The sequence below is a fragment of the Apodemus sylvaticus genome, chromosome 19 (assembly GCF_947179515.1).
Source record: "Apodemus sylvaticus chromosome 19, mApoSyl1.1, whole genome shotgun sequence".
NCBI classification, from domain to species: Eukaryota; Metazoa; Chordata; class Mammalia; order Rodentia; family Muridae; genus Apodemus; species Apodemus sylvaticus.
This window is the reverse complement of record NC_067490.1, coordinates 27337061-27362900: the sequence shown is the minus strand read 5'-3', so window position 1 is coordinate 27362900 and position 25840 is coordinate 27337061. Positions and strand designations below refer to the sequence as shown.

At 51.8% G+C, this 25840-nt stretch overlaps 1 protein-coding gene across 1 annotated transcript in view; it reads right to left on the bottom strand.

The window, feature by feature from the left end:
• Cdh23 (cadherin related 23) overlaps positions 1-25840 on the bottom strand; it is a 393910-nt gene that overhangs the window by 166122 nt on the left and 201948 nt on the right. The window contains exons 10-11 of the mRNA XM_052163611.1: positions 18563-18675; positions 17033-17221 (exon numbers count right to left, since the gene is read on the bottom strand). Of these exons, the coding sequence (XP_052019571.1) occupies positions 17033-17221; positions 18563-18675 (302 nt within the window). The remainder of the gene's footprint in view (positions 1-17032; positions 17222-18562; positions 18676-25840) is intronic.

The window sequence follows — 25840 nt, the reverse complement described above, 5'->3', positions numbered from 1 at the left end:
CGAAAGGACACTAATAGCAAAGGCAATGGAGCGTGACAGTTCTAAATAGGCCACACCAATGGCTGTCTCCTGTGAACCCTGGCCTCTTGACCACAGCATTCATAGGCCTGAGGAACTGGCAGTGTCTGAATGTGGCTGCCGGGGCAGAGGAAGGTTCTCTGTGATGCTACCCACCCCACCCCCAGGCCTCCCTGCCCTTACCAAGCCTCACTTACCAAGGTCTGTCCATGGAACCCATCAGTCAAAGAGGCGGGGACAAGGAGGAGCCAGAGGGAGAGCCACACAAGGAAAGAAGGAAACAGAGAGAGAAGACAGTGAATCACTGGCCAGGGTAAGGAGAGGGGCTGAAAAGGATCCTGGGATCCTAGCCTGTGTGCAGGGACAGAACCCTCAGGCCTGAGTCCACAGCTAAGGGAGGGTGCTGAGGAGAGAGGAAAGAGGGGAGGGAAGGTGAGGTCACAGGAGGGCATGCGTGTTCTTTTCTGAGCCTTCCTGTAGCCCAGGTGTCCCTAGAGTGCGCTGTGATGTGAGGGGCCATGTCCCCACATTCTACTTCCAGAAGCCTGGAGAGAAAGCCTGCAGAAATCAGTACCCACTACTGCTGTTCTTTATTTATGGAGAAGAAGGAGTGGAGGAGGAGGAGGAGGAGGAGGAGGAGGAAGAAGAGGAGGAGGAAGAAAAGGAGGAAGAGGAAGAGGAGGAAGAAGAGGAGGAGGAAGAGGAGGAGGAAGAAGAGGAGGAGGAGGAAGAAGAGGAGGGGGAAGAAGAGGAGGAGGAGGAGGAGGAGGAGGAGGAGGAGGAGGAGGGCGAGGAGGAGGGCCAGAAACTTAGGAAATGTTCCAGCTGTTTCACGTCTCTCCCCAGAGGCGGCTCCTCAGGGATAGACGCCTTTGTGCGCAGACCCTGATATCCCCAGGACACACAAAGAGATGCACACCGTTCCTCCTCTTGCAGTTCCACCATGGGGATGACTTTCTACTCATGCCCTGGTGCAGCTGCTGCCTGTGATGGCCACAGACAGCTTTGAGCGCCCCCTGCTGGTGTGGCTCTCAGCATTTGAGAAGTTTGAAGGTTATTTGCCTTGCCCTGCCTCTAGTGTTTCTGTGTTGTGCTGTATGGTATAGGCGTTTGCATAGATGTTTAATGTGAATGCATGCACAAGAGCGTGCACGCGAGCGCGCACATACACACACACACAATTGCACATGTGCACATATGTAGAGAGCAGTGGTCAACCACAGATGTCCTTCCCAATTGTTCTCCATCTTTATCTCTTCAGATGGGACCATTCACCGACCCTGAGACTCATCAACTATGCTGGGCTGGCTGGCTTCAGGAATCCACCTGTCTCCCTCCCTCTCCTGCCCCGTGCTGAGGTCACAACACATGCCACCGTGCCTAGCTTTCTTTGCATATGGTGTCTGAGGATTTGAACTCAGTTCCTCATGTTTGCTCACCAGGCACCTTTCTAGTAGAACCCTTGCCCCAGCCCTTCCTCAGTTCCCTTAGAGGCTACAGCGCATCCCCTATATCATCATCAGTCTGTGGTCACTCCACAGTGGGAGCCTGGCACACATAATGGGTATAAGAAGGTCAGTCATCCATCTCAGGTTTCATCCTCAGGTGCCTCAGGTCCACCTTGTTATCTGATGCAGACTCACTGAGATCCTGCGGCTCACCCATGTGGCCAGGTGGGTGAGGCTGGCCGGCCAGGGAGCCCCAGGGTACTGTCTCTACCTTCCCAGAACTAGGATTTTAATCCTGTGCTGCCATACCTGGCTTTTTGGTGGGAGCTGGAGATCAAACTCCAGTCCCCACACTTGTGTGGCAGGCACTTTATTAACACACCATCTTCCCAGTCCCTTCTCCAGCCTCTTGACAAGACTTCTGTGGGTCTCAGATCTAAGGTCTGTCTACTCGTCCTCCTAAGGTCTGTCCACTCCTGACCGCTTCTCCTGGATCTACCCCTAGGGGCTCAGGCCTGACCCCTTACTTGTCAAGACTCTGTGCTACTGTTGTGAAGCTTCCCAGAATCACCTGGGAACCACACGCTCTCCCTGTCCATTCTGGAGGGCCAGTTCCTGCCAGGCCCAAGCGGAAACTCATCTTTGGGGATGGGCGTGTGTGAGAGAAACACACTTGTTTGTTGACTTGATGCAAAACTCTTAGCTACAGCCCTGGCCTGGGCACCTTTTTGTCTCAATAGCTTCCAACTTTTGGCCTCAACATGTGACATACACCTGTGCAACATCAACACTTGTCCAGATCCTCTACAAGAGACAGAGAGGACAGCTATTCAATATACACAGCCGTCAGGGAAGGATTCGAATTCTGCTCCGTCCTGTCTCTTTAAATCTTAGCTCCCAACCTCTACTTTCCATACCACAGGTGGTAATGAAAGGGTATTGGTTGAGCCATTACCCTCCCATTCTCACAAGTCCCTTATAGGACTGCCATCCTGTGGATGGAGGTGACAGGAGGCACTTTCTGAGCTGTTAAAGGGCGATTTAGTTGGGGAAAGAGATAAAAAGAACATCAAAAGGGACCCCGGTGTGTGTGGAGAGGAGCCTGCAGGGTGGGGGATTAAAGTCTCCTCTGCATGAGGTGATCAGAAGGGCTGATTGGTGGGGCTGGGGTCCCTAAGAGGAGCCACAGCCTGCTCCCAAGGCCTGGCAGCCAGAGGCTGCTGGCTGGAGACCTCTCCACAGCTTGGTTTTATGTATCTCTTAGGAAGGGTTACGCACTGAAATCATTCCAGGCTTCCCGCTGCCTTTCCCCAATCGCTCTTGGTGACAACAGCCTTCTGGCCCCCTGCAGAGGGCAGTTCCTTATCAGCTAGCAGCCAGCAGAGACCTCCTGGTCACTTCCCTTTACCTTGTCTGTTCCTGGAGTGGGAGGGCCACCAGGTATGGTCAGAGCAGGCCTGGCCCTTGCTCCTTGCCACTAAGCCTGTGGAACTGGGTCCAGGGCTCTGTCCCAGTGGTCTCCTGGCCAAGTGCTAGCCTCAGTTCTTCATGGGGTGAGGCCCATGCATTGGGCCCTCCCTTGGAAAATTCTGGTTCTGGGGGCTCCCACAGGAGAGGGACAGGGGACCTGCATTGGGTGGGGTGAGGTTGGCCTGACTTCTTCAGCAAGACTTTGTGGCCATGAACTGAGATCTCTTGAGCAGCCTCTATCCCTCTACAGGTACCCTGGTTCCCAGTGTAAGGAAGGCCTCAGAGCATCTCCCTCCTCATGCCCAGCCTTCCTCCAGGGCCTGAGACCTGCAGCCAAGTCCCCTAAGCCAAGTCCAGATGCCTTACCATGGTAACACAGTAGACTCTGGTCTCTGCTGTTGGTCACTGGCAGTGGCCGCGCCGATAACCTGGTGGCTCGCTTCCACTGAAACCTTGGCTTCTCTGTTACAGGATATGGTTTTCTCTTTCTGGGCTCAACAGAACCCCAATCCAGACTACTATAACGTTCCCTCTTTTAAAGAAGTAACCCTGAAAACTATTGCCTAGTTTGACCATTAAAATCTATAGGTTCAATTCTAAACTATTAAAAAACAAATTAGTGCCTAAATTCAAGCTTTGGTCACACCCTCATGAATAAGCCTCCGACAGGGGTATTTGCAGAGGAGGAGATAAATATTCAAAATCCCCTTCTATCACCCCTGGCCTAAACACCGAGAGTATGTTCTATTTCTGACCAAGGATGGTAATAAAATTTGTAATTTTCAGGGCTCCAACCTCTAAACTTCCTTGCCAGGATCTACCCCCTGTCCACACCTTCTCCTTCTCCATAGCTGAAGGGAGTGCTGTGGAGTCTGCCCTCTCTGACACAACTGAGCCTTCTTCCCAGAGACAAGCGGCTCCTGGGAGCGCCATGGGCTGGTGAAAGCCCTTTAGCCTGTGCTAAGACCTAGGATAAGGAAGTGGGGTGCAGAGAGGGTCCCCAGAGTCAAGTGCTATGCTCTTTAGAAATGTTATCTAGAACTCAGACCCGCCACATGAGAGTCCTGTGACCACACACCTAGTGGGGAACACAGAAGTCTAGTGATATCTGTTTACATCAGGGCTAGGGAGATGCCTGAGGGAGTAAAGTGCTTGCTTTACAAGCATGAGGTCCTGGGTTCGATTCCCAGCACTCATGTACACACCAGGTGCGGAGTGTCCCTGTAATGTCAGCACTAGCGGAGGCGGAGGCAGAGGCAGAAGTGGAAGGATTTCTGGGGTCTGCAGGTCAGTCAACATACTAAAATTCGTTAGCTGCAAATAATGAGAGTCTGTCTCACAAAATAAGGTAGAAAGAAGGTGCCCCAAGATGACCTCTGGCTTTCACATATATGCCTTTGCGTGTGCGCGTGCGCCCGTACACAACACGCAAACAGACAAAACTTAACCACCCTGAGCAGTCAGACCTGAGGCCGGACTCAGCCATCCTACTCTTTAGTTTTGCAATTTCACACAAATGATTTTTTCTTTCATTAGACCTGTTTTCCTCGTCTGCAAAATGGGGGTGGGAAGGAGGGTGGGGTGGGGTGCTGTCCACCCAGCAGACTACTGAGGGCAAACTGTGGCATCCTGGCACCCCCCTGGACAGACTCATCTGGGAGAACCATTTCTCGAGTTATAGTAGGCATGGGCTGAGCAGGGGGGCACTCCTGAGGTGGGTGGAGTTGAGACCTTGGCCAGGGCAGGGAGGGGCAGGCAGCGGACATGTGCAGGATGCAGGGACCATCCACTCCCACCCTCAGCACCGACTGCCTGGACTCCACATCTTGCTGATTGTTGAGCTCATCCATGCTATTGAGTGGCAGAAAATCAAAGCTGACAAGCTGTGTTCTTTATCACTTCTTTGTCCCGTCTTCCGCTTAATTAATCCCAATCAGACATGGTGAAGTGGCCTTGGCAGGGGGAGACCCCTCACCCTCTCCCTTCGAGTCAGCCGCTTCTCCCTCGCACCTAGACTTCTGTCCCTGCTGCCCTGGGCGAGCATCCCCGAGGCTCGTCTGGATGACCAAGTCCAGAGGCACCAGAGAACCCCATGCAGATCGCCAACTCTGGCTCCAGCTCCCCCTGGGGACCGCAGAGGCAACTGTTTCCCACGGTCAGCAGTTCAGGCCCACTGCCCTTTCCTGAGTTCTAGGTCTGTTGGGCCCCCAAAGGCTCAGAGGGTCCCCCTCTCTCCACACAGAGTCAAGGCTACTCCCCTCTTTTGGGGTCTCCTCTCATCCTGTGCCTTCTCAGGTTTAGCCTCCAAGCAGACAGGCCTAAAGCTGAGAGTGTATATTCTCTGGAGCTAGCACCCATTGCTGTGTGATTCGGGGGAGATCTTTTCCCGTGCCTCAGTTTCCCAGTCTGTAAAATGGTACTTTTGCTTTAGGGGCTTCTCCTATGCACCCACAAACATGAACTACTTGATGTCCTTCGACCAAAGCATTTCCTCCCACTCTCTGTCCTTCTCCCACTCTGCTTCCCTTCACTTCCTGCCTGAAACCATAGACACTCAGTGTCATAACCCCCCCAGCGCATGCGCACATTGAAACCCTAATCTCAAAGGAGGCAAAAGAGGTGATTGGCTGTGTGGGTGGACAGCTCCTGGTGGCACATACGAAAGGAACTCCAGGGCCACCCTTGCTTTTCTGCATGTGGGAACAGAGGGAGGAGACAACCATCTGTAAACCAGGAAGGATCTCTCGCCATGCAACGGAAACCTCCGGCTTATTGGTCTTAGATGTCCTGTCTCCACACGGAGGCATGTGAGCCCCTGGTTACTCGGGCCCAGACAGACTGAGAGGCTCTCTCTCCTTCCATCTCTCCTCCTCTCTCCTCCTCGGTGCCCCAGGTTACCCATCGAATTCCACACACGCCTGCACAGATGGGATCAATCCCAGGCTGCCTCGCCTTCAGCTTATCTCTGCTCCAAATGATTGATTTTCCCTCTTTAAGAGTAATTTGCTGGTGAATTCCACGTATTGGGGTGTGTGTGTGGGGGGGAGAAGCAGCACAAGCCTGTGAAATCTAATTCAATCCGAATGGCAGCTGGCACTTGGAGGGAAGAACACTAGAGAGCCGTCATTTTCCTCCCGGATGGGTGTAGTGCTGCAGAAGGCGGCAGGTGCGCCTCACCTGTGCAAGCGCACCCCTCCTCCCCCTGCACGACCCGGCTCTTCTGGGAGTCATAATGAACTCACATGGAGGCCAGCGGAGCTGTGTTTAAATTAACAGTCCTCAATTTGCAGCCCATAGCCAAGTGCATTGTGGGAATCTCTCATAGACTAGCTACACTTGACCTTCGGTCTGTTGCCTTAAGGCAGTCTTCCTTCCCTCCCCTCTTTCCTCTTCCTTCTTTCCCTCCCTCCCCTCTTCCTTCCTCTTTCCTTCCTCCCTCCCATCTTCCTCTTCCTTCCTTCCTTCCCTCCCTTTCTCCCTCCTTCCTTCCCCCTCCCCTCTTTCCTCTTCTCTCCCTCCCTTCTTTCCTCCCTCCCTCCTTCCTTCTCCTCTGATTTCTGAGCACACAATCTGTGCCCATGGGACCCAGTGCAGCACGTGTCCTGTGTTCCATGTGGCCCACTCCTGCTACCTCTGTGCCCTTTCCCTCCCTTGCCATGGGTTGCCTGTCAAGCTTGAATCAGAGATGCCTGTGTGTCACATGCCTACTACATGCTTGCTGACTTAAAATATCCAGGAAGGGGGTGGTGTCACCTAGTCTAGAAGCCCCTGTAGGTACACTTGATGGTGACTCCTCCCCCCTCGTGATTTTGGGGGGTGGTGGGGTTATCTGTGATACTTCATCAATTAGCATGTAGTATAATTAACAGTTTTTGTTCTGTAGTTCTATGAATAACAATGCATATATAGATTCCTGTCTCCCCTCCACTAAGCTAGGGCCCTAAACAATCCTCCTACTCCACCCCCCTCCCCCCCAAAAAACCCTGCCTTGTTCTAAGTCTTTGTAGCTCCTGCTGTCAGCCACGGAGCTCCTGTGTTCTTTGGGGATGTCACAGAGTCACACAGACTGTATCATCCGGTAGCCATAGTCTCTCAGGAGACTGAGATACCCTTGAATCTCAAATACCCTTGAATATATCTGATTCTCTTCTAATGCTCCCATCTATATCCTTGCATGTGTGTGCCTGTGTGCACATGTGCTGTGAGTACACGGATGTGGGTACATGTGCACACATATGTAGATGCATGTGATGGGGAGAGGACCACAGCAGGTGTCCTCAGTGCTCTCCATGTTCACCTCCTTACTACCTAACAGAGGATGGCCTTGAACTCGTGATCCTTCTGCTCCTACCCGCTGGAGTTGCCGATGTGTTTGACCACTCCTGCTTTCTGCAGCCCTGGGGATCGAACTCAGGGCTTCCTGCGTGCTAGGTGAGCATATTACCAAAGTGAGCTACAACCCTGGCCCCAGCTTCCTTTTCTCCAAGTTATCTCTGTGTTACCTGCCCAGCTGTTTTTCCTATTTACCCATTTGTTTTGCAATACTGGGACTTGAACTCAGGGCCTCCCACACGCTGGTCAGTCTCTCTAGCCCGGTGGCCTCCCCAGCCCTTTTGAAAAAGTTGAATATAGTTGGGTGGTGGTGGTGGTGGTGGTGTGTGCCTTTAATCCCAGCACTTGGGAGGCAGAGGTAGGTGGATCTTTGTGATGTTCGAGGCCAGCCTGGTCTACTGGGTTCCAGGACAGCAAGAACCGCCCACAGAAACCCTGTCCCATCACCACCTCCACCCCACAATTAATGTAGAGCCAGAGTCCGGGTGACTTGAGTTTGCGTCTTCAGCAGCCCCGGCATCTGAACCGCCCCCTGCCTGCCTCGCTCTGTTTCTTTAGTTTCCCACATTGGGATCTGAGGCTGCCCAAGGGGAGCAGCAATGCCAGGTGCTGAGATGAATGTGTGAATGAAGTGGGCGGGCAGGGAGCGTGGGAAAAGACATTGTTCCAGAGAGAATGGGCCAGAGGACAGGGCACCGTGGGAGTCATGAGCCAGGCAACGGAGAGTGGGCAGGGGACAAGGTTTGCCAGTGGCTTCTGATCCCACCGGAGCTTTCAGAAGACCAAGTGCGGTTTGAGGAATGTGACTTTTCAGATAAAATGAGTCTCACTACTTCTCTCTGGGTTCTGCTCTGGTTCGAGCAGAGAGGATCATGGGAAAGGGTCCTTAGTGGAAAACAGATAAAAAGGGAACCAGTCTGCAGACCCAACGTAAAGGCTCTCTCTCTCTCTCTGTCTCTCTCTCTCTGTCTCTGTCTCTCTCTCTCTCTCTCTCTCACACACACAGACACAGACACACACACACCCTGCTCTAGCCCAGGGATCTTGGGTGCATTCTGACAGAGTCCAGGGACACTTGGAAACCAGTGTTTCCCAGGGGGTTTATCACATGCCCCCACTCCCACCTGGCAGGGACCAGTGCAAATCACATGCTAATTACATCTGTGATGACACTGAGTGAGGAGGTATCTGAGTCACACCAGGCCACCTTCCGGTCCTCAGGGAGGGCTGGAGCTTTGCCATCTGGGAGGAATCACACAGCGGGATGCGAGAATGCCGCCAAAGCCAGGAAAAAAAAAATCCCAATAATCACAATCGCAGCAAGAAGAGCTTCCACAGAGGCATCCGGGGAGAAATTAATGGGAAACGCAGATGGGGTTGTCCTGATCCTGGGGCATCCCTTCTAGAGCCGATAGGCTTTGCAGGCAATGGATATCTTCCTGGAGAGCCTCAGTCTTGGGGGAGGGACCATGACTCGGAAGCAGAAGTTGCTGCCTTGGGGTCTCCCTGGACCAGCTCTGTGTGAGAGGCTCTGTGTGAGAGGCAGTGGGTGGTGGTGGGGTGGGGGACTGGATGTGGGGGGACAGGACTGGAGGCATCACCTCCCACTCCCTTCAAATTTCGTGGCGATTGACAGCTATGTCTTTCTTACTTGGGGAGGGTGTGGCTAGACAATGGATGGCCACACCCTTACAGAGAGTGTCTCACATCCATATTCTTTGCTCCTAAATAAGTCGCTTAGACCATCAAATTCAGGGTAGCCAGGGTTACTTTCCAAAGAGCCAGGAACTGTGTGCCTACTGTGTCCACCACAAGCAAGCTATGTGTTGGGGAGACACTGTCTGTCCTACAGGGCCCAGAGAAACAGCAGTCTGAGTGATGGATAGTCAAAGGTATGACAGAGACCAGGGCTCTTGGCTTCACTCAGGTATGCAGAGGCATGCTCAGGATGTTGAGTAGACTTACACCGAGAGCCTGCCGGGGCAAAAGATGCGAGGTAAAGAAGCCTGGTAGGGGTGGGGAGGAGAGGTTGGGGGGGGGAGATGGAGGGAGAGGTTGCAGGTAGTGAAGATGGGGCCTCACAGTGAAGCAGGGGCTTGCTTATCCTCTCTGTCTCTGTCTCCCTGTCCGTCTCCCTGTCTGTCTCTCTCCCTCTCTGTCTCTCTCCCTGTCTTTCTCCCTGTCTCTCTGTCTCCCTGTCTCTGTCTCCCTGTCTGTCTCCCTGTCTGTCTCCCTGTCTGTCTCCCTGTCTGTCTCTTTGTCTGTCTCTTTGTCTGTCTCCCTGTCTGTCTCCCTGTCTCTTTGTCTCTTTGTCTCTGTCTCTTTGTCTCTGTCTCTCTGTCTCTGCCATAGATCCTTCTAGAAGCCTACTGAAGCCCACTGATCTCCTAAGATATATTTTTTTTTTTTGGACAGGATCTCTAACCTAGGCTGGCCTCAAGCCCCCATATGTAGCTGAGGCTGACCTGAAACTTCTGACCCTCCAGGACTACAGGCCTGCATTACCATGTCATCTGGTATTTGTGGTATTGAGGACTGAACCCAGAGCCTCGATATGTTCGTCATGTACTCTATCAGTGGGGCCTCGTCCCTACCCCATCGGAATGTTTTTCATTGTATAAAATAAAGGGGACACCAAGTCAACTATTTTGGAATAGTTATCTGAGTATTTTAGAGGGTTGTGCAGTCATATATCTGCTTTGGAATTCATGCAGCAAACATATTTCGAGGCAGAGAAACCCTGCCTGTCATGTGCTGTTATTTCAAAGCAGGGTCGAGTGTAAATAGGATTTTGAGATGTCTGGAACACCAGTAAAGTGATATGAAAATATCAGAGGTTTTTCTTGAGGTCAACGTCACAGACCTTTGCATCTAGGTCTGTAAAAAAGAGCGGGTAGAGAACAAACGCACAGGCCTTCCTTCATCTCTGGTCTGGCCCCTTAGAGGGTCAGTGGGCTCCTGTCCCTGTAGCACAGAAACTCCTGGACTGGAAGGCAGCTTTCCAGAGGTGCCAGAGGAAGCCACTGTAAGGACGCAGCCTTCTCAGTGCTGTGTGTGGAGGGCACAAGGGAGGAGCCCTGGACAAACCCGCTAACAGGAAGGAACGGATGAGGGGATGCAAATTAATACGAGCGTGTGCTGTGGCTCTCTGAGAGGCCTGGCACACGCGTGGAATGAAAAATCCATCGGGGTGATGAGTAAACAGAAGCCTGAGGTGAGCAGAAGCAGCGTCGCTACCCCACTCCCTCGCCCCCCATTCGTACCACCAGCCCAGCATTCTGGAATGTTCTCCCCCACCTTCCACCTGTCTTCATTACATGTTGGTGATGTCTTTTCCTTGGGGGAGGTGGGTAATTTGCCTCCCCCCCCCCACGCTCCTCAAACAAATTAACTGTGACACTTTCCTGAAATAAGAACACACTCTTGCCAGGTGTGCCCCTGGTCACCTCTTGGGCTCAGGTCCCTCCTCTTCCTCTCCTGCCAGCCATGCAGGAGCTGGGAGGACCCACTGCTCTGTGGGGCCAGGTATTTGAACTGGCCACACAGAGTGGATGCTCTGGTCCCATGCTCTGTGACTAAATTCTTACCCTTCTATTCCCCAGGGGTCCTGCCCCCGCCACCGGAGGCCACTTTCTTACTAGAGGACCCGAGAGGACAGCAGGTCCTAATTCTCTTTAATGCCCCATCAGAGAACACCTTTCTCTTCTTTCCATCCTCTGTAACAATGCAGGTCATGCACCCCTATGCTACAGCTTCAGGGCATCTCCCCAGTGGAAGTGCAGAGGGGGCAGAGACTGACTTTGGGGATGAGGGGTGGGGAGAACGGGCAGTCATATCTCCAACCCAGGAGCCCCAGGCACAGCTGAGAACTCTGGAAATGGAGTTCAAGGTCAAATTCCACCCAAACCTTAATCCTTCCATTATGTGACCTTGGGCAAGCCACTTAACCTCTCTGAATCTTTCTTTCCTGACAAGGGCAAACATGACATCCTGGGATTACCTCATGGGTAGGAGGGTTTGAGAAGGGGCAGGCCCTGTTCTAACTTTCCCTCACAGCAGTTCTGTGAAGTTTCTATTGTCACTGAGGTCAGAGCCAAAAGGGTGGAGCTAGGGAGGAAGAGCAACTTTGCTTCAGGGCCCTTATTTTGATCTGGAACCTGCTGGCTCTCTTCTCCTGTGTGAGGTACTCTGGATGGCACCAAATGTAGTAAGACAGAGGTTGCCTGGGAGGAGGTCAGAGGGAGCCACAGAGGGCCCAGGTCCAGCTAAGAGCGCAGGTATATGATGGGGCACCGGAAGCCTCCACACCTGTCTTCCTCCTGTGGTGGGTACTCGGGTCCACCGAGAGGATGCCTGAGATCTCAAGTTCAAGATCAACATTAGCGTCAATAAGACTGCCTCAGGAGGAGAGGAAGATACAAGGATAGTGTTCGTGTGCGTGCGCACGTGTGTGCGTGTGTGTGTGTGTGTGTGTGTGTGTGTATGTGTGTGTGTGCATGTGTACGCTCAAGTGCACATGTCTGTATGTACACATGTGTGGAGGACATAGGTCGATGCTGGGTACTTTCTTCAATTGCTTTTCACATTATGTTAGTCAGACTCTGACACGGAACCTGAAGCACACCTGATTATTCGAGGCTGGCTGGCTTGAGAGAGCCCCGGAATCCTCCTGTCTCTGTCTCTTCAGGACTAGGATAACAAGCACGTGCTGCTCGGTTGGAGGTTTTGATTTTTGCTTTTGTTTTGCTTTAAAGATTCTTTTACATTTTTATTTCATGTAGATGGATATCTTGCCTACATGTAAGGATGTGTACTGTGTGTGTGTGTGTGCGCACACATGCGTGTTGCCTGAAGAGGAGGCCAGAAGAGGGCGCCAGATCCCTTGGAACTGGAGTCACAAGGAGTCGTGAACCACCATGGGGTGCTCACGCCTGCTCTGTGAGCATTTTATCCACTGGGCAATCTCCCAAGACCAAAAAGATGTTTTGTCCCAACTCATACGGGTTCCCAGAGGCGGATGCCAGACACAGATGGAATCACTCTTCAAGTAAGGAGCGGAGCTAAGATGCTGTGGATGCCAACAGGGAAAGTGTCTACCTATGAGCGACATCCCGCCAACTGGTACCACCTTAAAGCACAGATTCCATCACTGTGGTTGTTAATATCGTCAACTTGGCAGGGTCCCGAGTCAACTGGGAGACAAGCCTCTGGGCGTGCCTGTGAGGATGTTTCTGTGAGGTGGGAGGTTCCCTCTTATTAGGGGTAGCACTATCCTACGCTCCGAGGTCTTCACTGGATGAAGAGCTGAGCCTCAGCCAGCCTTCATCCTTCTCTGCTATCTGACTGCAAACACAACGTGATCATTCCCTGAGGCTCCTGCTACCATAACTTCCCTGCATCCTCCAACCCTGAGCCCCAATAAAACCTTCTTTAAGTCACCTTAATTCGGTGTTCTGTCATAGCAAAGAGAAGAGGAGCAAGTAAATCACTAAAAAACGAGCTGTGTGTGACTCAGGGCCTGAAGGGCCTGGCAGGCGCCGAGGGACGCCGTCCACAGAACAGCGGAGTTGCACTGAGAGCTCTGAGATGGCTTGGAGGAGCACCCACCCACTCCTGTGCATCTAGCCCTTAGGTGCAGAGGCAGGGGGATCACTGGTTCCAGGCCAGCTGAGCTACATAGCTAGATTCTATCTCAAGCATAAAATAGGAAACTAAAGCAGACAAAATGAAACCAAACTAAACCAAATCAAACCAAACAACCAAATAACCAAAAAAAGAAAAAAAAAATAGGCGAGGGTGAGGGCTAAGGGTTCTTTGGGAAAAAAAATGGCAGTCTATTCTCACTGTCTATGCAGGTCAACTAACAAGGACCCTGCATAGGAGCGGAGTAGGAGAAACAGCATCTAGACAGACTAGGTGAAGCGGTGTGTGTGTGTATGTGTGTGTGTGTGTGTGTGTGTGTGTGTGTGTGTGTGGTGTCTCACAACACCCCTCTGTCAGTCTGTCGCTCCAGAGGAAGATGCTCACACAAACAGCCCACACCGGCAGCCTCCTCCGGTCTGTGTGGATGAGTGACTTAGTTAAGCAGAAACTGCTGGCCTCCAAGGAGCCTCAGCTGACGGAGAGGCCTGAGGTGGGACAGTTGAAACGGCAGGGGTGCGGAGGGTGAATGTGCCACAGCCTTTAGTCGGAGTCAGAGACGGGTCCCCACCAAGGCTGACTTCTGGCCTTCCAACTTCATTTTTCCAGTTCTCACCCCACTGCACCCCAACCATCTATTGGCAGCTCAACTGTCACACAGGACAAAAACCACAACACAACAACAACAACAAAAAAACCCTGGCTGCCCCTGACTCCAGCCGTCCACAGCTCTTTCTTCTCTGCTCTCTGTGAATGTTCTATAGCCTGGCAAAGGGTGGAGAAATGACCTGGAGACCAATGCTGGGAGTCCTTGGGAAGAGGAGGGGCCTCTTTTTAGCCCCTGGATGGCAGGGCTTAGCACACTAGAGCCCGAGGCACGGTAGCACGCTCTGCAGAATCTTGGATTGGGGGCACTGGCGGTACATCTAGCCTTTCTGAGATAAGTCAGCATCCTAAGGAAGAACTAATGCCACAAAGTCACCCAGAGGTCACCTGCTTTCTGCTACCCTTTCCGATTTCAATCACCACACAGTAGGTCAGCCTATTGAGGTCAGCCTTCCCAGGCAGTCTCTGAAACCCAACTGGGAAGGAGCTCGCGGCCATCTTCTGCCTGTGCTTAGCATCCACGGGGGCAGAGATTGAGCAATGCATTTCTCTACATCTAGAGCTAGGGTGTGAGGTACTGCTGCCCAAACCCAGGTCTGTGGATCTTGTATCCTATAGACCCTACAGCCTCCAGACCAACCAGTGGGACTTCCAGTGAAGATCTGGGAGGCTGGCACACTCTTTACCATAAGCCCACAGCTGTGGGGACAGCCCACGACTGCCTGTGGTTCTGCAGAGCCTTTGACAAGAGGCCTGAGCTCTCAAATGTTCTCAGTTTAGCCAGTAAAATGTGCTTGCCCCCAAGGCTGATGACCCAAGTTTCATTATTGGAGAAGGAAGAACCAACTTTCCAAAGTTGTCCTCTGACTTACAGATACAGAAAGAACAGTGTATCCCATTCCCACTAAATGAATACATTCAAATAATTTGCTTAGTGAAAACTTTTTTTCTGCTACAAATCCAAAGCCAGATTTGAACTCAGACATAAACACTAATACACTCACAAACATAGTTAACAGTTGCTCAGACAGTTGCCTGGTTTTTTGTTTGTTTGTTTGTTTGTTTGTTTTGAGACAGGGTTTCTCTGTATAGCCCTGGCAGTCCTGAAACTCACTCTGTAGACCAGGCTGGCCTCGAACTCAGAAATCTACCTGCCTCTGCCTCCCAAGTGATAGGATTAAAGGCATGCGCCACCACTGCCCAGCTGCTTGGTTGTTTTAAGAAATGTGTCCTGCTTCTGATTTTAGACACTATACTGCAGTTGGCACCTCTCTTTCCTGTCCTGTGTGCCTAAGCCCTTAACCGGGGTCACGGTGTCCTTCCTTAGAACCAGAGAGTCCTGGCCTTGGCTGCTGCTCTTGGGCCAGACCTGAGCCCCTCAGGGTTCTGAGGGTAGCAGAAGAGACAGTGTAGACCATCCATACTGGAAGTGAGGCTTGCACCTCTCCCTGAGGGCTGAGCCTGGCCATAAGTGGAGTCCAGTGGCGAAAGGAGGGTGAGCTGATGGCCTCTGGGGGGTCTCTGGCCTGCCTGTCCTTGTTAGTACTCTCTGTGTGTCACTAGGCCCTGAAAGGGCAGGACACTGAGAGGAGGCAAGCCCCTGATTATCAGAGACCAGGTCACCTCTGTGGAGAAAAATGACAGAGGACAGGGACAGCCCCTGTTGCTCCAAGTGCCTCTAGCCCCAAGTCCTATCACAGTCTACAATGGGTGGGTGCCCACTAAAGGCAGATTGGGATCCAATACCCACCCACCACAGGACAGTTAATCTTCTTCGTCAACCTGATAGGATTTACTGATTACAAAAGAGAAAGGGAGCATGAAAGAGAGAGTGCGGCTTTCATCTGTTTCTGTTTCCCCGACCTCAGATACAATGTTGCCTTTCCCCGACATCAGATACAATGTTGCCTTTCTCCTTGACACCTGTATAGGGTCAGGGTTGTCTGCGCTGCCGAGCTGCAGCCTGGGGAACAGAGAGAGTGGCCAAGTCCTGTGCGTGTTCCTTCTTCCTCATCCTGTCCTCAGGGATAGACATGTGTTTAGCTCTTTGCCCATGGTCCAAAGCCTTCAGATAGTAAGGTAGGAACCAGAGACTATGGCCGACCAGCCAATGGCAAGCAGGCTCAGGGCATTCTAAGATACAGCACAGAGGAGTCGTCTCTGCCCTCCAGCTTTCCTTCATCCTTAAGAAGCTGCTGACTGAGTTCTCCAATGCCTGTCGGAATCAGCCTGTGCCTCAGGGTTAACTTGTTACCACAGTAGAGTTGGACAGAGACAGTTCTTTCTTCCTAAACACCCTGAGCATGGGGAGCTTCTGAAAGAGTTAATGTCCTCTCGGCCACAGAGCTAGTCAACAGGGGCTTACCCTCAAGTCCCTTGGCCACAGAGCCTGTGCTGTCTCCAAGATCAAGTGCAAGCGCCCCAAGTTCTCTTGTTTCTATCCCAGCCCAAACTCCTCACTGCCTGTGCGGGTCACAGCCTGCTCTGCCATCGCTTGCAGGTTCTCCTCTGGGCCTCTGTAGGCCACCAGTTTTCCTGGATGCCATGGCTCAGTTCAAGACTCTCCGCTCCAGGGAGCCCTCTCTTCAGCTGATCATTCATGGTCTATGAGCTCCGGACCTTGGATGCTATACAGGCGTGGACATTTCTTGTTCCTCAGGTATCATTATGCCACAGAAACCTGGACTAGATTTTGCTTTGAGGTTCTCATTCACTGTGTGTGTGTGTATGTGTGTGTGTGTGTGTTATGGTGTATATGATGTATGTTATGCATGCTTATGGTATATGTGGTGTGTATGTGTGTGATGGGTGTATGTGTATGATGTGCATTATGCATGTGTGTAGTATGCATGTATGTGACGCACATGTTGGTATGTGGGGTATATGTATATGTGTGGCGCATACGTGGGTATGGTTTGTGTGTGATACATATCTTAGTGTGTGTAATGTGTATGTATATGTGTGATACTTGTATGTGTATGGTATGTATGATACACATGTGTGATGTGTATGTGTGATACATGTGTATGCATGTGTCTGATGCATGTGTGTGTGTCACTCACGTGTGTGGTATGTATATGTCATGCATGTGTATGTCATATATGTGTGTGTCATACATGTGCTGGTGTGTGGTACATGTATGCATATGGTATATGTATGGTATATGATGCATGTGTGTATATAGTATATGTCATGCATGTATATGGAATGTGTGTCATGCATGTATATGGAATGTGTGTTATGCATGTGTGTTTGTATGTGTGTCTCTATGTGTGTGTTGCATTGCAGACACTACAGAGGGTACAGTATAAACCACTGGAATGTGAGAAAATGCTAGACCTGCTTTTAAGCATCCTTAGGCCACAGGAGTTGGTGAGATGAGGAAGGCATGTCCCCATGTGAGGAAGGGGTAACTATTACATCAAAAGCAGGAGCCAGAGACTCCTGCAACCCCTCCTAGTGCTGCACAGACCAGGCAGGCGGTGAGTGCAGATGGGCCACCGGCTCCAGCCACTCACCTCATCCTTGTCCACCACCTGGATGAAGAGGGGGAGGGCGAAGCCGACCTGGGCCAGCTCGGTGATGGCCACGCTGTACTCAGAGCTGTTGAACTCTGGGGCATTATCATTGATGTCAATAACCAGGATGTTGAAGGTCGTGGTGACGGTGGCATCTGACGGGGTACGATCATCATTCAGCTCGGTGCCCTGCAGACAGAGGAAGGTGTCCACCGTCACAGAAACAGTACTACCCACTCAGATGTTCTCAGCGCTAGGTCATGTGTGTTGGTGTGAGATATCCCATGAAATCCCCACCATGACCCCAGCTAGACGATTCCACCCTCTGCATTCATGCTGCAGACAAAGACGCTGGGGATCAGAGAGGTAGGGTAATTTGTACCAGAAGAAACCTGAGTAGTTTCAAGCTTAGGCGATGGACTTCTGGAACCATCAAGGATGGGGACAGGAGGACCAGACAGATATCACACCCACTGAGGGGCACAGGCAGAGTCAACTTGGCTTGGAAGATGATAAACTCAAGGCCTTTGCTTTGCACTACTGACAGATCAAGACTTAACTGAATCCCCACCAGTCTCAACATCACTGGGCCTGCCAAGATCCATGTGAGATGCAGAAAGGACCCAAAGACACCTCAGGTCCCAAAGTACTAATTTCCCAGTTCTGACCCCAATTAACTGCTCCAGAAACACCGAGGGAGGACTGGGTAGGGTGTCCGCCACCAAGCACAGAGATAGGAATGCCCAGCCCAATGGCACGTTCACCCAACGTTTTGTATAAAGGTGGGAACACAGAATTCAGAGGGTCTCAGGTGAGGTGGTGGCAGTACTGGGTGGAAGGATGGCCTCTCTTCCCCTGGAACAGCCCCCATGGTCCCCTTGAGAGGAAGCAGAATATGAGGAAGGCCTGGGCTAGCATTCCTGGCTGACTCATGCCTGAACTCAGGGGAAAGGAGAGAGGGGCTAAGCCCTAAGAGCCAAGACATCCACAGCTGACTCAGGCCTTCTGGGGTGGGGGTGGGGGAGTCCATGCAAGGTCAGCTGTACCCTAACCTTCAAGCAAATCTTTCTCAAGGCCCCTAGCCTATATTTGTCCCTTCCCCCACTGATATATGCCTGGGGCTTGGCAGCCTCTTGTACCCTGCCTCCCCTCCCTCCCAGGATCCATTCCCTCAATAGCCTTCCCAGGGAATGGCTCAGCAAGCCATTGATTTCAATTAAAACTGTCCACGAGTGGCGAGTGGCAGGTAGCTGCAAGGCCTGGTGCTGGTACCTCTTCCACACCTTCCAGGTAGGGAGCCCATCTCCTACCCCGTCCCTTACAGCCTGCTGTTTGCTCAACTGGGGAAGCACCCTCCGTACATGGAAATAGAAGCTCCAGTCAGTACAGACATGGGTAGTGTGTGTGAAGGGCGGGGCAGACCTGCGTTTATAACCACCCTTCCTCCTCCTGACTATCCTCTGGACTGCTAGGGATGGCCTCAGGCTCCGCGTGGTCTAGAAGGTGTGGTATCCAGAGGGAGGGCCTCACCTTCACCGTCAGGATGAAGCCATGACTGTACAGGGGGTTCTCCCGGTCCAGCAGGCCATTCAGAGTGAGCGCTCCACTGATGTAGTCCAGGGCAAAGATGCTGTTGGTATTCCCTGCAAGACAGAAGCCGGAGCTATGACGGACTTGCAGAGAGGCGCAGAGGCAAGGCACACACTGCTCTGCAGGGGGACAAACTCAGTAGACTCTGTTAAGGGTAGACATTTTGAATCACAAACAGGTTACAGCGCCCTCTCCAGGTCCCACCAAGCCCTCTCTGAGCCAGGGGAAACGCCTTGTGGTGTTGGCAAATTTTAATACTGAATACTATTTTTTTTCTTTTAAAAATTTTGTTTTTGTTATTTGTTCGTTTGTTTGTTGAGACAGGGTCTCAGATAGCCTAGGTTCCCTATGCAGCTGAAGTTAACTTTGGATTTCTGATCCTGTGCCCCTGCCACCTCCGGCGTGCTGTCCTGCAGGGTGTACTAAGACTGGCTTATGCAGTGCTGGGGCTCAAAGACAGGGGTCAAGCGTGCTGGGTCAGCGCTCTACCGACTGGGCCACATCAGGCCCTTGTTGTCCTTTAGAATAGAGCCTTCCAAAGAGGGCAAGAACTCAGTAGGCATGGTTTCCTGTGTACTATTTTTTATTTAAAATATGTATTACTACTAGAAGTGTTTAGTGTGTATAAAGGTACACATATCGAGGTGTGCACGAGGAGATCAGGGACAATTTTGTGAAGTCAGCTCCTCTGCCTTTACACGGGTTCTGGGGATCGAACTCAGCAGGCTTGTCGGGTCAAGAGCCCTTCCTTCCCCTGTTGAGCCATCGCATTGGCCTGCGTTCTGCGTGTTTGAAGGTTCCATTCTATTCTAGCCTAGTCATTCCGTCCTGACTTTCTATGGCAGTAAGGGTTTGCTTTAAAAAAAAAAAAAGATGAATATGTTAAAACATAATTCAACTTTAAAGAATATTCTAAGTTCTTACTAAATTAAAGACACTTATTTAAACTACTCACAGAAATTATACATGAGTCCCTCTGGCCTCCTGCCGAGCCCCCCTCCCCCAACCTCTGCGCCTTGCCTGCCAACCAGGCTTCCTGCTTCTTCGTTTCCAGGCTGTGCCCAGCCCATGCCCACCCGGCTTCCCTGGGCTTCATGCATGCTCCTTCTTGCTCTGCCCTCTCATCCCCCGGCTTCCTCTCTGTTCTCATCTCCCAGCCTCCTTACCTAGCCATCCTCTCCTCCAGCCGAGCCGTGCCGATGGTCCAGCCAACTCTCCCTCTCCTCTTCCGGCTCCTCTGTGACTCCTCTACCTGTCTGGCCTATGAACTCCCAGGGGACAAGGACTTTCATAATCGCCCACTGTGATAGCGCGTGCTGGCATATGCTGTTCTGTATGGCTACCTGTTCCTTAGGCCACCTGAGGCAGCCCTGGGAGACTACTGTCCGTTCTTTACGGCCCTGCACCAGGCTGTGATTCTCACCAACCAGTTGGCCCATTCATTCCCAGATCTACTGCATCCATTCACAGTTCTGCAGCCCCCTGGACAGGCTATCCTGTGGGCCAGGCAGGCCTGGGCTCGGCACCGTGGGCTCAGATGTTACAAGCCAGGAAGGAGTTCAGGCTGAATGAAGCTGCAGTTTGGAAGGAACCCATGGCACTCTTCCCCCATATCAAATCAGGCCTCTGAGGTCACAGCAGACAACACTGTTCACAGATAGGAAGGCTGAGGAGGGGAAGCAGCCAGGAAGAGGAGGGGGGATCCTGGACCACTTACCCACCCTCTCTGTGCCTCGACTGTAAACAGGGATAAAATGAGTGAGGAGAAAATGAGGAGCTGCTCTGCCCTGGGACAACTGCTTGCTTGGTTTATGCTGTCGGGGTACAGGCAGGGCCTGGGGTACGGGCAGGGCCTGGGGTACGGGCAGGGCCTGGGGTACGGGCAGGGCCAGGGTAAGCATGAGCTGTCCCTGACTTTGATTCAGAGAAAGAAGTAATACCCAAGCTTTCAATACCATGGAGTCCAAAGTCACCTTGGAAGGCGTGGTACTCCCGTGTCCTTCCCTGTCCCCACTTGAAGGCACCAACAGTGGAAAGCCTAGGGGCGATAGCTTCTCCTTCTGTCTTTAAGGCTGCAGGACAGGTTGTTTCCAGCCTGCTCATACAGTCAGTGCTCTGTCAGCCAGGAGTCCCTCAGGTTCTCTCAGCCACGGCAGGACTCGCCTCTCTGTGGCTTTGGAATCTGGACCTGGCCTCAGCTCTGACAGCGTGTCCCCACATGCTTCTGCCTGACATTTCTCCCGTGCAGCAGGCTGGTGGGTGTGGCTGTGTTTGTGTAAAGAGGACAGGGTATGGGAGGCACAGAGAGTGGCTATCACCAGGCAGTTTGCTGCTGGAAATGAAGGACTGTTTGCAGCTTAGTAGAGGAAACAAGGGACTGTGTGTTCTCATTCATTCATTCATTCATTCAATCATTCATTCATTCATTCATTCATTCATAAGACTTCATGCTCTCATTCGTTTATCCATTCATTGGACTACATGTGTACATTCATTCATTCATTGGACTACATGCTCACATTCATTCATTCATTCATTCATTGGACTACGTGCTCACATTCATTCATTCATTCACTGGACTACATGCTCGCATCCATCCATCCATCTTTCCATCCATCCATCCATTCATTCATTGGACTACATGCTCACATTCATTCATTCATTCATTGGACTACATGCTCACATTCATTCATTCATTCATTCATTGGACTACATGCTCGCATCCATCCATCCATCCATCCATCCATCCATCCATCCACAGGAGTATGCAATCTCATTCATTCTTTCTTGGTCCACTTCTGCTTGGTGTTAGGGGCACATGAGGAGGAGTCCTTGGAGGAGGAGTCCTTACCACGTCCTCATAGCTCAGCTGACCAGACAGGATGGGGTGGGATAAAGCCAGGACTACATGGATCTAAGGGGTGGTCCTCCCCTGCTCCTCCTCAACTTGCATAGATCCTGGCATCCCCAAGCCCCATGGCCAGCTTCCCATCACTCCCGATTTTCATATCCATTTATTCTTTCCAATAAAGGAGCCTATGAAATGTTTAACTGAATGTGATCCAATTTTGATCTTTGTAGGATTTTGCCATAAATCATTCAGAAACCAGAGCGCCCCTTGCTGAACAACTTGCTTAGAGAACAGGGCATCTGACCCCGGCCTGTTCACATTCATTCCCTCACCCGGCACCCACCCATGTTCACTATGGCCTCACTGTCCTCTGAGCCCGAGCCACTCAGCACCTTTTCCAATAAGTCTACTTATTGGATACCGCTAACTGCATCACACTCAAAAGAAGTTTGGGAACCTTCCCCAGCATGCAATGCCAACACACACACACACACACACACACACACACACACACACGCACACACACACACACTTTCCATAGCTCTGTGTGATTTTCTTCTAAGCTCCTAGGGCCAGTAGGCAAAAGCAGCTACACCCAGGGAGCTGCCAAGGCCACCTGAGTGAGGTGCTCACTTGGCTGCTGCTGCTGCTGTCACCATGGTGACACAGCACTTGCTAGGATGCTCTGGGGCGTGGGCACTTGTGTGAAGTGAGCCCCGTGTGGGAAAGCTCATGTTTATTAGCTAGCCCCCTCACTTACCCTCTTCAAGTTCATACTTGAGCCCTGACCACGGGCCATCTGTGCGGGGTCCTGCCTTCAGTCTACAGCAAGGACTGCCCTTTCTGACACTGTCCCACTGTTGACAGAAGGAGCCCTCATGGGGCTCCGGCTCCAGAGGAAAAGCAGTAGACTAGAGGCTGCCATCATGCCCTCGGGAGGTTGGCCACATGGGATCAACTCAGTTCCATACTAGCTGTGTGACCTTAGTGGAATTTCTTAGCAGATGAGTAACTCTGTCTCCTAGTCTGTAAAATGGAGTGAGCGGGAGTCCTCCCTGCAGAGGGTGGGTGAGGTGTGATGAGTCAGGACAGAGCCGGGACTACGAGAAGTGTCCACAAGCACTGGTTGCCCAGATGGCACTAAGACAACTACTGTGGTCCCTGCTCAGTGCTGGCACCATTCAAGGGAGGGCCTTGCCTATCCCTGTTTGTCTAGTGGGGACACACCCTGGATGGCAAGTTCAACACCCAAGGCTTGCGTTTCCAAGTTGGTCGCTGTGAGGAAGAGTCTTGGCACAGGTGCCTAGGTCCACTAGGGGAATCATGCCCCTGCATTGACTCCTAAGGATGGTGAGCTGGTGCCCATGTGCACAGATGCACATGCCACACACACATGCATACACACTCACACACATGTGAGCGTTTCTCGGCTGTTCTGGAAGTGATCCACCATAATGATCGGTTCTGTCTAAGTCACATGGAAGCCCAGAAGACTCATGTCCCCTGCCTAGTCTCACTGCTGAACAGGAGGGAAGCCGTCTCCTTTCTCAACATGTGGGATACCCCTGGCAAGCATGATAGCAGAGCTGCAGCCTGAGGAATCTGGATTCTGGGAACTGTCAGTGGAAATATCACAAGAAAATAATGGGTTACCCCTTGGCCCTCTGGCTTTCCTAAGGACAGTCACCCCACTAGGAGCTTCAGAAATCTGAGAGGATGTGACCCCCATCTCTGCATGGAGGGAAAACTGTGAAATGAGACATAGACTTTGGTCCCCAGTGTGTCAAACAGCGACCACTGCTCAGAGACACTCCATTGTCTACAATGTAATTACACATTCTTCACCACATCTACACCCCATAAAGAGACACCTCACTGTCTGCCAGAGGAAGAAGGCTCAGGTGTGAAATACCTCACCCAAAGAACCCAACCAGCCCAAGTCACGGGGCACCTTCTCCTCCCAAGTGCATTCAGCCCCCCACCCATCTGCACCCACCTGTACCTGGCCATATGTGATGGAGCAAAGACTCTCCAGAGTCCCAGGAGGCAAAAGCCCAGAGTGGACATCTTCAAAGGGTGATATGCAAATGGTCAATAGGCACACAGAAAAATAATGATCACCTCTGATTGTCAGGGAATGCAGGCAGAGCCACAGCCAGCTGTTGCCTTACTCTAGTTAAACCAATGGTTATTAAAAAGACACACAGTATGAAGTGGTGGTGAAGAAATGGAGAGAAGGGGAACCCCCACACTGCTGGCGTTGGTGCATAGACCAATACTGTAATGATGAAAAACAAGGCGACTGACCCTTTAAAAGCTAAATATAGACCTTCCAAAGGACCCAGCAACCTACTGCATATGTACACATGAAGGAGATGGAATCGACATGTCCAAGAGATGACATTTCCATGACCAATGCAGCACTGATCCCAATAGCCAGGATATGGACTCAGTCCATGTCATCCACAGATAAGTGGACAAAGAAGACATAGCATGCCAATACAATGGAATACTACACAGCCATAAAAAAGACAAAATTCCACTTTGGGGGGAGGGGAGTCATATCAAGTGAAATAAGCCAGGTGCAGGAAGCCATATACAGCTAGATCCCAGTCATATGTGGAGTCCAGAAAAGTCTGTCTCAGAGTGAAATATAGAACAGGGGTTATCAGAGAAGAGAAGGTTGTGGGAGGGAACACAGGGAGAGGCTGGCCAAAGATACAAGGTTAGCGTATTGAGAAGAATAAACCATGTATCCAACTGCCCAACAGGGTGACTGTGGTTTTAAAAATTGCAGTTGCTTATTTCAAGACAGCCAGGGGAGGGAATTTTGAATATTCCTACCATGAAGGAACGGTAAGTGCCCAAGGTGATGTATATGTTAATTTCCCCTGATTTGATGATGATTATCCTCTGGGTTTATGCATTGCAAAGCATCACACTGTATACCAAAAATATGTGTAGCCGCTGTCAGTTGAAAATGAAGAAAATGTGCGATAAAAATTATTTCCTTGAAAGTTCTAGATGAAATCCTCCACGATGCAACAGTTTTACATGGCAGCCAAAAGTCTGCACGGTAGTGTCCTCCAGGGAGTGAGAGAGATGGCCTATGGAGGGGCTGGAGGGTCAAGGCTGGCCCCAGAGGGATGCCAGTTTCATGGTAGTGGGCAGACATCAGGTATTAGGGACGTAGGGCCTCGCAGGGCTGATCTCTAAGGCCCGCTGGGGACATGCAGGGGTGCTTAGAAGACACCAGTGGCTGTCAGAAAATGCAGATGGACAGCAGGCCTCAAGTGCCATGTGCCCCAAGGTAAGGGGTGTGTGTGACCCTGAGAAAGATACCAGCAGGTAAGCAGGGGGTCTCAGTTGGCTGGGGAGCTAAAGGCACTGACAGAGTCTTTGGGTGTCCCCAGAGAATGATTTTAAGATCAAAGGGAATTAGCCAAGGAAAGGAGGGAGGGAGGTGAGAGGCAGGTGTGAAAGGGAGGCAGGAGGCAGAACACGGGGGGGGGGGGGGGGGGGGGGGGGTGCAGGGGGAAGGGAGCACTGGAGTGGAGCAGGGACCTCTGTGGGATTGCAAAGGAAGGTGGGGAGCACCACAGGCAGAGAGAGAGTAACAGAAGGCTCGTTTGGGGTGACCCTCTTTGGCGGGTTCTTTTTTTGCCCCTCCCCTGCCTGCCCACACCAAATCTCATCCCTTATCAGGTCTGTAGCATCTTCACCGGCACGGCCAGGTCTGGGCAGAAAGCGGTTCCGTGAGTGGCCGATGGAGCGTGTGGGAACACAGGCTGATGACTCTGAATTGCCTTGTCTGCTTCACTGGGCTGACAGCCCAGCACCAGGCTCTCTCTCAACCCCCTCTGCTCTGAACTAGAGGAAAACCCGCAGCCCCACCCCTCCCGAGTCCTGTCAGCCAGATCTTCTCCAGAGCCAACAAGGCTTACCATGAAAACCAGGCCTCACCTCCTAACCAGAGGCTCTGAAGCCCAGAGAGTCAGGTTGCTGTACGCAGAACTGTCCAGGATTTCTCTGTGCTGGGGTGTTCCTTGTCCTTGGGGGGCCACCAGCACTGGCGTTGAGGGATAGGTCTGGGGCGGCCCCTGGGGTCCCCAGAGAGATGTTCATTACACATTTCTTTTTGTTTTCCCTCCTCAGCAGTAATCAGAGAAAAGGCTCAGAAGGTGGGGTATCCCCGACATCTAGCCGTGGGCTGGATCTCAGGCAGGAAAAAGGAAGGCTGTGACTTGTGGTTCACTTGTAGCCATCGGAGCTAGAATGTGCTCCCGTGTGGCCCAATCCCTTCTCTCTGCTTCGGTTCTGGTCCAGCATTAGTTACCCCTGACCCCTCACCCGGAAACTGCATGGAG